General features: G+C 39.1%; 1 protein-coding gene across 12 annotated transcripts in view; it reads right to left on the bottom strand.

The window, feature by feature from the left end:
- Positions 1-3063: 3063 nt before the first annotated feature.
- AGTPBP1 (ATP/GTP binding carboxypeptidase 1) overlaps positions 3064-10646 on the bottom strand; it is a 157791-nt gene continuing 150208 nt past the window's right edge. For 11 of the 12 annotated variants that reach the window (XM_058565511.1, XM_058565512.1, XM_058565513.1 and 8 more), the window contains one exon: positions 3064-3792. In XM_058565511.1, the coding sequence (XP_058421494.1) occupies positions 3615-3792 (178 nt within the window). In that variant the 3' untranslated portion in view covers positions 3064-3614. Of the gene's footprint in view, positions 3793-8084; positions 10234-10646 lie in introns of those variants that run through there. The other variant, XM_058565517.1, reaches the window with a different exon arrangement.

The raw sequence follows: 10646 nt of genomic DNA, 5'->3' as shown, positions 1-10646 counted from the left end.
ACGCCTCCAACAACCAGCCAAGCTCTGAAGACACAGTAAAATTTGACAGAGGATGCCGGAGGTCAAAGAGCCTGAGGTATGAAGAGGGCTAATGGAGTGGAGTGGTAAAATGAGTGGCAACAGACCTAAGTTACTGCTCAGGGTCTAGAAAGAGGAGGGCACCACAGTTGCACTTCCCTCTGGCCAGTGTCATTCCGGTACAGGTAAGTAAAAGTGCCTTGTAAATATCAACTGTGAAAAACAATTGAAATGTGACATTTCAAGTGCTAAACCTTCAAAACGCTAATTCTCATAAAGAAAATAAGACTCTCTTCTGAGTTTCCTTTTTTTCTGTGCAGGATTTAAATATGCTCTAAATAGGATATTTAGAGAAATATTTCCTTAATATTAATAATAACATTCCATTGTGTAAAGCAGAATAGCCTTTCAATTAAAATACTGCTTCAAGGTTTTTCCCAATGCAGAGAACTAGGGTCTACACATGGCTACTAAACTCGCACCAAAATAAGAGAAAAATTCACTGATTTTCAATTAACATTTCATAATGATTAAAGTACATATAGGAAAACAAGAGGATTTATAAAGATACATTTATAGTTTCATTATTGTCATTTATTTCTGGATCATGCACAAAAACAATTCCATTGGTACATTTATTGTTTTATCCATTTCAGTGCTTATAATATGGTCATCTTCATCTGGATATTTGAAATTTCGAAGTATCATATTCATTGCTGTTAGCAAGCTATCTGAAGTGGAACTCCAGGTTACTTATTTGTAATTAGGATTCAGACAAATGTCCATGTTTCTAAATACCACACAAAAACTGGCAAAAGTGGAGAAAGTGATTAAGACACTCAGTGGAGGACAAATTCCTGTAGTACTCAAACACCATGACTGCAATACAGGGAAAGCCAATGTGAACCACAGGTTTCTGCATTCTGCCTTGCCTGAACAAACTTCACAAACTCAAGAGAGACCCTCAAACTTTTAACATCCTTCACTCTTTGGGGAAAGGCAAAGGACAGCATCTCCCTTCCTGGTAAGAACATGAGGCTGGTTGTCAGGAGAGCTGGGCTACAGCTCTGGCTCTGCCCCTGACTAACCCCGTGAACTCCCTTCATCTGTGTGTGTCCATTTTCTTGATTCTACAAATTAGTTTGACCTAAATCATTCTTGGTGCTAATTTCCGATCCACAGGTCCTGCTATTCTTAGGACACGGTAATGCTGAAAGAGCACATCAGATCATACCAGTGGTCCTCACAGTGTGGTTCCTGCAGCATCACCATCTGAGAATCTTTTAAAACTGCAAATCTGGAGCCCCATCCCAGATCTACAGGATCAGTAATCTGTGTTTTGAGAAGCAAGTTCTCCAGGTGATTCTGAAGCACACTATGCAGTTTGAGAACCACTGGATTAGACCAAAACTAAAGAAATTCACAGTTCCAAATGGAAAGTAAATTAAGTAAATCTAAACTCCATCACTGGACTCAGTTTATCAGCTACACATTAATTTTCAGGATTATGGCACTGAAGGCATCTCCATCATTCTTTGAAAATCCTAAAGACGACAGCCACAGAGGTAAAATTTAGGGCAATTTTAGCTACTACTAGACAATGAAACTTAGTTTTACCCCTAATTAGGAAAGTTAGGATTTTAAATGATTTCTTATTTTTCCAAAGCTATTTATTGTCTAAGAAAAAGAATCATTTCCTAACTATAAAGACTTTCTCTTCAATCTTGTGAATAATTAATAAAAGGCATATTCAGGTGTGTAACATATGCTAAAAGATGTACTTCCTCAATATAAAATATTATAACAGTACATGGTAAGAGGTTTTTACACTGCTAACTTAATAAGTTGAAGTTTTGAATTATTCTGCACATTATAGTAACTGGAGCTGCTTCCACACGACTACTTTGGTTTTTAATTTCTAGTTTTCTAAGAACCAAGAAAAATTCATATATAGACATAGTGGCTCCATAATCCACTCTGTGGAAAAAATTATAATTAAATATGTAATTATTTTACATATAAAATATATAATAAAATAAACAATTTTATAATTATGAATTATTAAATTACTAAATAAATAATACTTTACCTTGCTAGAGTATCCTGGTCTTTCCTAAATTAGGTCACCACACACTAAGAGGATTGGTTCAACTTCACAATCTATTTACTCTTTATTTTCTGAGATTAACAAGAATTAGGTTATTTAGAGAAAAAGACCTCTTTATCAATTATCCCATACTATGTTTTTAAACATGGTTCCCATGACACCAAAAAGGAGCTACACTGTGCATGAAATGACTCAAATAACACAATGAAAATCATTATTTGGAAATGCAAAAATCTGAAATACACTTTTCTCATTTGTTTTCCATTATTACAGGTTTAAAAGAAAAGATTAAAACAAAGTCTTATCAGGAATAATCAAAAATAATGTGCCAAACCCTGAGCACCTGAGTCCCGGCAAGAATCTGTTAATAAGGTATCTTTTTGGATTTGTTTTGTTACAAAAGAAACTTAGTTCTTAAAGCACTTATCCAAATTCACAGGATTTGTTTTATTTGAAGACAAAGTCATTCCTGCAGCAGGACAGCTTAAACTCAGGAAGTCACTACGAGAAATGGCTTCAATGCACTGCAATCATCCAGGACTCAGATACCAGTGTCAGCATGCCCTAAATGAACTCACTTCAGTCAGTCTAACAACACAGCACAGTTAGGAATGCTCAACAAGCTCAATACACAAAGACACATGTAACACTGGACTGTATCCTCACTGCATTTTTAAAGCTTATTAATGAACTGACTACAGTGATAAACTTCAGGTGCACCCATGAGACACAATTTTAGAGAAAAGAGCTGTTCAAATATATCTTTTATGATAGGTAGATGTATACCTAGACCATAAAAAACTTAACACTAGTAAATTAAGCATTTTATTAACAAATTTTTATCAATGTGTTCAGATGTTGAATTTTTATAATATTCTCACAAAGATTCTATAAACCGAATAATCTGAGCTGGTTAAAAAGGAAGACGAAATGAATGCAACATTTAATATAGTTTTTATTTGCTTAATTTGGTAAAGGTAGAATGTAATGGTTTCAAGGCAAACTCTGGATTATTTCAGTCACAACTCAACAGTTAACATGATTCTGAAGAACAGTCTTATCTTCAATATCTACCCACACCTACACAGACACACCTATACAAATCCATGTACATATATATTAGTTTTCAACAACTCAGGATTTTCAACAATTCTAGAATTTAGATTTTATATTCTCACACACTTCAACATTATCCATTTGATGCAGGATATAACCATAAGGAGATAAAAATTCATGCAATGATACTCAGGTTTTTTAAAAAAAAGTAAACCCAATATTTGATAATTCAATGCTATATAAGGTGCATTGAATATCTAAAATAAAACAAGTGCCAATTTTATCATGAATTAATAACATATTTATTGTCTTGAAACCAAACAGGCCCAAGTTACTTTTTGTCTGAGTCAGCTCATTTCTCTCAAACTTCCTATATAATAAAAACCAAGATATTTCATTTCTTCTTTGCAGTTAACAAGAGACGGCAGAGGGCTCAAGGCAGAAATGTTCTTGATAATTCAGAGTCAGAAAGTACTTCTTCTTGAGCAGAGGGTTCATAGTCTCCTGCATTTTCAGCCAATTCAATATCTAACTCATCATTGCTCTCTGCACTGTAATCCACTTCTTCAAGGAATCGAGGTTCGTCTTCATCCAACACATAAGTGGTAGGGCTAGAGCCAAAGTACAGAGAACACACAAGACTTCTTTAGGTTTTAAGGTTCCAATATAAGATTATTTGACCATAATAGATTAACTTTGATTTCAATATAATATAAGTAGTTTGAGTTAACTTTAAAAATGTTATCCAAATGAACAAGTTAAGAGATTTATAATAGTTGAAACCTCCTTGCATTGACAATAAAGGGTGAAATGCTGATTTTATAATATTACAAAAGCGTCAATATACATCCTACAATTAGATAGCTACAAAAACAAGGGACTCTCATTAGGTTACTTCTTTGAAGGATTTCATCAATTTGCAGTCTTAAAAGTTCTATTTTAGTCACTGTAAATCAAGCAACAGATAATTTCAACAGGCTTTATAAGAAACTGTGGGTATTTAATTGGTTCTTCCAGTAACGCACTGAAACCACTTATTCTAAGTCTATAAAGTGATTACTTGCCATAAAAACAGCCCATATACCCATCCTCACAGTTTCCATTGGTCCAGAATAAAAAAGAAAAACAAGTGAACACTCCACACCCAGATTAATTACTTTCCCTTGGGACACAGAAGAAGGTATTTTCTTAAAAGCACTAAGTGCTTCTAAATATTTCATTAGGTACGTTGTGTGGGATTAAGTCAATCTTTCCACTAGGGGAACATATTCTTTCCTCTTCAAAAAATCACAGCATTCTGATTTCGCCCCATTTGGGAGATTTTACACACACACACACACACACACACACACACACACACACACACACTCCCCATATCAAAGGAACATTACTGAAACATTTCAATGCTCCCATTTTGTGACCAAAACTATCTTAATTCCATATAAATGTATGTTTGTTTATATCCCACCTGCTTCCAAAAAGGATTTCCCATCACTGAAGCAATTAAAAGCTATAAAATCAGACAATAAAAAGGGAGCAATAATCTGTTAAAATGAGCAGAGAAGCAGGTGTCACTACACACTTAAAATGAAAGAATTCCTGGGCCGGCCCCATGGCTTGGTGGTTGAGTGAGCACGCTCCGCTGCTGGCGACCCGGGTTCGGATCCCGGGCTCGCACCGACGCGCTGCTTCTCTGGCCATGCTGAGGCCGCGTCCCACATGCAGCAACTGGAAGGATGTGCAGCTGTGACACGCAACTGTCTACTGGGGCTTTGGGGGGAAAAATAAATAAATAAAATCTTTAAAAAAAAAAAAAAAAAAAAAATGAAAGAATTCCTGCAACTGAATACTAAATTCAGCTCGGATATCTGGAAGTTTAAGTGGGAAAGACAAGTTAACAGATTATATGGTTCTAATTTTCTGAGAAGAGAAAGCAAAACTCATCTGGTGAGACTACCTTTTTTCCTAGAATTGTTTTATTTTTGCTCATTAAAGAAAAGAGAAAAATATATTGCAAAACCACCTTGACCTTATATAGCAAACTTCCTCTTAAAAGTTCAGAGCTCACACTATGATCAAGTCGCCCTGATAAACCAAGCTGAGTGGCCTGGAGGACTGTGTAAGGCTTACAACACACCTAACACTCACAAAAACAACTTCTCAGCTTTCAATTACGCAAGCAAAATATTTATCATAAATGTGTTAGGTCTCTAGAAAAAAAAGATTAAAAGAAACATTATTTGCCTTTTAAATGACAATTATTCTTTTGAAAAACAATAATTCATTCCTCTTTTTTGACCATGGTGTTTCAAATTCTCAGGGTGTCCCAGGTGATTCCTAGAATAGATGGAAGACTAGCTGAAGCAAAGGAGGGAGAGAGAAGTGGGGAGAGACAGCAAGAAAAGACAAATCTCCTGCTACATACTTGCTTATTTTCTTCCTGGAGACTGGTATAACAAGAAATGATCATGGAAATGCAAGGAAGGAAACAGATTTGCTCAAAAGCCATGCGCTACACCAGTACAGGGCTGAGGAAACCACCCAGGACCGCAGAGGCTGACCCCACAGTGATGGGCACAGTGGCCAGTGTACTGCAGATACCTGGCAACATCACGGGGCCTCCCAACAGGCAGGAAGAACACAAAATCCAGGCGGTGGGTGGGCGGGTGGGCAGGCAAGCATTGTTCAGGAAATCTACGGACAGCAGAATTCCAACCCCACTACCATCACCACCACCACCACGGAAAATAGACTGGCATAAATGAAACCGGTTGCAGGAAGCCCAGCCACTACACTGGGGTCAGAGCAAGGACCTAGTTCTACATGGAAGCTGAATACTAGAAAATCAATCCATTTGAACTAAGGGCAAGAGTTTAAAGAAAAAGGCTAGTCTTAAAGCTGTAAGACAATGAGGAAACAGGAGAGAAGTCTGACTTAGGAGCAACAAACATGCCCAGGATCAAGCCAAAAAAACCTCCTAGACAGCAGAGAGACTTGGAGCAATGCTGCTGTCAGATGCTGACAAGCAGTTTTAAGACAGAGAAGCACAACCTGGAAGGCAAGCTCCTGGAAATTTAAAAGAAATCCCATAATAAGGAAAGTGCAGGGCTCTGGATCCAGAAAATAATCTGAGCCTGTCAGTTCCTGATCTTGGCTCATTCATACGCTGTGACCTGAACTCCATTCATGTTCTGGCATCACCCATCCTGATACCCAGGAGCGGACCAGTTTCATGCTCTTATCCCACTCCTGTACCCCACACTGGCCCTGATGGTTGACTCCTGTTTCTGCAGATCCAAACAAAATCATGTTCCTAGCCTCCTGTTCCTTCCTTAAGGTAAGAGTACATCCGGCAATGGTGAAGGGGCCATCAGTGCTAACTTAGGTATTGGAGGTGGAGGGGGACAGAGGACAGGAGAGATCAGCGGATGTGGGTGTAAGGAGCCAGGGGAATGCTGAGATAGAGGAAAGGGAAGGAGGAAGATTACAATCTGCCTCGCTCCACTGAGAGCAGTCTTCTTACTGCTATTCCAGTTGCCACTTTCCAGTCCATTTTTTCTAAATGGTTTCTCTGCTGCATTTGACTGTGGTGGAAATTCCGATACTCCTCTCTTCTGGTTTGCTTCATTCCCCTCTGTCTCTTCTCAATGTTGATCAAGTGCTCCTCATCCTCTGTGTATGCCTCAAAAATAGGTGCTTATAAAAATGCTCTCTTGGCCAACTGTTCTTCCTACATGCATGCTCTCTTTGAGTGAGCTCATCTAGTTTAATTTGTATTCTGATCATTTCCAAATGCAAATTTCCAGCCCGAGTTCTCCCTTGAACTTCTCCTGTACATGCGTGGACTTGCTGATATATTCACACACCTTTCTCACACACACCTCAAGTGCAGCATATTCACAACTAAGCTCACATTTCCCCCACCGAGCCTGCTCCTCTTGTAGCATTCTCAATATCATATTCACTCAGTGAGTCATAAAATCAAAATTCTCAGCAAGTGAGTTCTGCCAGTCAATCTCCAGACCACTCCTTGCCTCACACTTCACATTACAAGCCTTCACGGACATTGTTTCTCTACTTAGGACATTTCTCTGCTTCCCACCTTTCTTCTCCTAACTACTCGTATTTCTTTCAAACTGCAACTCAGGCTCATCTTTAGATATTCTTCTTTTATAAAAGCCCATCTTGGGACAAGCGCCCTTTCTCTATATTCCCTTCGAACTCTGCACAAACATTCATTCTGATCACTTCTCGTATGCAGCTGAAACCATCTATTTATGGGCCTGTCTTCTCAGTGTAAATTGTAAGGCCATAAGGTCGGGAACTTACCCATCTTAGTGCGTCCTGTCAGCTCCCAGACGTGCTGGACACACCGCAGGCCCTAAACAAATGTTTGCTGAACTCTTTATGAGAAGCCACGAGGTCAACGAGATCATCAATGTTTATATTACCCCTTTCCACTGAGTTTTACTTCAGTAAAAAAAACTTAAGACACGAGACGAATCATAACAATTCAGCTTTACTTTTATTAATAATTCCAACATATGTTTGAGCCCTTTACAACTTAGGAAGCATCTTCATACACATTATCCCACAATAACCTTCACCTAAGACTTTCAGGTAATTTGCCACAGGGTTATAAAAAAAATTAATCCCTCTGCTGGGCCAGCCTGGTGGCGCAAACTGTTAAGTGCGCGCACTCCGCTGTGGCGGCCCGGGGTTCGCTGGTTCGGATCCCAGGCGCACATCAACGCACCGCTTGTCAAGCCGTTTTGGGGCGGTGTCCCATAAAAAGTAGAGGAAGATGGGCATGGATGTTAGCCCAGGGCCAGTCTTCCTCAGCAAAAAAAAAAAGAGGAGAATTGGCAGATGTTAGCTCAGGGCCGATCTTCCTCACAAAAAAAAAAAAATTAATCCCTCTGCATCAGCATTCCCTCTGCATTATTTCAACCATAAAAAAAGAAAGTCTAACCAGCATTTAACGCTTTCCCATTGCTCTTACTTTACTTTCCCACCAATGCTCCCTCATCCCATGGTTTTCTTCATCAAGTTCATTCCTGCCGTTTTTCCTTCATTGTCGAGCAGCTGTCCTATATACACTTGTTTTAACACCCTTCTATCCTGGATTTTAACTTCACAGATAAAGATGACTAAGCCAAAACAATTCAGTAAGAAATATTTCACTCTAAAAGAGAACAGCATTTGAGTCTCCACCCTCCCCCCCGCAAAATGCTCTTTATGCTGCTTCAAGAAAAATATCAAAACCTTCACCCAAAGGGCCTTCTCACAGGATAAATGCATTGAAATTCTCTGCTGTATGGTGTCATTACAATGCAGAACAGGTTTATAATTCCAACTGATTTCTAAAGAAAACAAAAAATTCTGCTTCATTCAGTTCCAGAAAGTTTTCTGGCTACCCTTATGTTACACTATTAAGCACTACACAAAACTAAACCTAAAAATTCCCCGTCTCCCTCAAAGGTGCACCCATCCACCTCCATGAGAGCTGATTTGACATCCAAGATGCCAGAACGTAGATCATCAGCTCTGTTACCCACACAAGCACACAAGAAACAAAATACCGTACGGAGTCAGAAATTCTGGGCTTGTGCCTCTACTCGTCTACTAACCAGCTGCATGACCTTGAGCAAGTCCCTCACTCTCTCCAGGCCCCAGGTTTTCCCACGTGTGAAGCAGGGACAACAATATCAGCCGCATGACCTCCCAAAGCTGTCTGGCTCAAATCAGGTAGTAAATGTGAACACATTTGTAAACTCCTAAGCTGTACAAATATAAAATGCTACTATAACATTAATAAAATCTACCTTGTTAAAGAAAAAAGTAAATCAGTCTTTCTCAATTTGCAAAGAGCCCAGGCAATGGGCCAACAGGACCAAAACACTGCCTGACCCTTGTGACTCAGAATGCTCCCTCAACCTTGAACTCTCCTACAATGCTGAGACTAACCTACCTGTTTTAAGACAGCACAATAAAGATATTCTGGGGGAGAATTTCTGAAACTGATGCACAAACAAAAAAATACTCCATTGCTCAAATTATCAGCAGTGTGTGACTTGCTGATTGTGTCTTTCTTGTGGTGAAAAGTCAGGTCTAAGGTGAAAAAAAATCCCTAACTACATAAATATTAGAGAATATTTTATTTATATAATTTGATTCCCATAAGAGATATAGCACCTACTAAATATCACAAAGTAAACAAAATCATTCATACAAAATACAAGTGACAATGTTTGTCAGTCTTAAGTGACCTCAGCATACACACAAATACTTGTACATGTGCACACGCACACGCACAGAATATCTAACAAGAGAATATCTATTTGGAAAAAAGGAAAGAAAGCTGCTAATTTACTGATACTTCGTTGGAAAAAGAAGTATAACTAAGCAGCCTTTGGGAAACAGTAATGAACTAAGTTATGAAACTCCAATTTACTTTGCTATTGATCTAAAAACATGCCTTATACATAATGAGAAGGTTAAATTCCCAAATAATGCAGAAGAGCTTCAAAAACTAAAACCATTCCTTTTTAGTAATTTTACTTAGTCACTTGGAAGATAAATGAAAGTACAGGGGAATTCTGGAGTTAGACCCAGACTCAACTGCTGGTTCTGTTGGGACCTTGGGTAGACTCCTCTCTGAGCCTCGGTTTATGCCCATGTGTAAAGGGGTTACAATACCACCTGTATCTGATCATTCTCAGGAGAACATTCGAATCTCTGAGATAATAATCACACCTCACAAAAATTCAGAATGGGCATGCATGTCTACGGGGGGTCCCAAGACCACCCCAGGTTTAGTGATTTGCTAAAAGACTTAACAGGATTCAGCACACAGTTGCATTCACAGCTATGACTTATTACAGTGAAAGGATACAAAGCAAAATCAACCAAGAGAAAAAGTGCATGGGGCAAAGTCCAGAGGAAACCAAGGCCAGGCAAGGGCAGCTGCTAAGAGGCAGAGAAGTCATCAGAGTTTTCAGCAATTTCAAAGGATTGGAGGCAAAAATTGGAGTTCAGAGCTGCCAAGTTTCCTGAAAGAAGAGTTGCAAAGATGTGACCCCAACAGCTTTCCACTAGAGGGAGCTGACAAATTCTTAAAAATACACAGTGCAAGGGCGCCAGCCCAGTAACGTAGTAGTTAAGTTTGCGTGCTCTGCTTCGGTGGCCCGGGGTTCGCCGGTTCGGATCCCAGGCACAGACCTACACACTGCTCATTAAGCCATGCTGTGGTGGCATCCCACACGCAAAACAGAGGAAGACTGGCAACAGAAGTTAGCTCTGGGCCGATCTTCCTCACCAAAAAAAAAAAAGAAAGAAACACAGTGCAAGAGGTTAAAAAACAAAACAGAAAGTAGCAAAACAAAACAGAAAATAACAGAATTTTTGGCAGTCTTGTGGTGCTGAGGAAAGGAGAGGCCTTAGGCCTTCGACTATGACCTCTGGA

Source organism: Diceros bicornis, chromosome 22 (genome assembly GCF_020826845.1).
Source record: "Diceros bicornis minor isolate mBicDic1 chromosome 22, mDicBic1.mat.cur, whole genome shotgun sequence".
NCBI classification, from domain to species: Eukaryota; Metazoa; Chordata; class Mammalia; order Perissodactyla; family Rhinocerotidae; genus Diceros; species Diceros bicornis.
The sequence above is the reverse complement of the archived record's forward strand: the minus strand, read 5'-3'. Positions and strand labels throughout refer to the sequence as shown.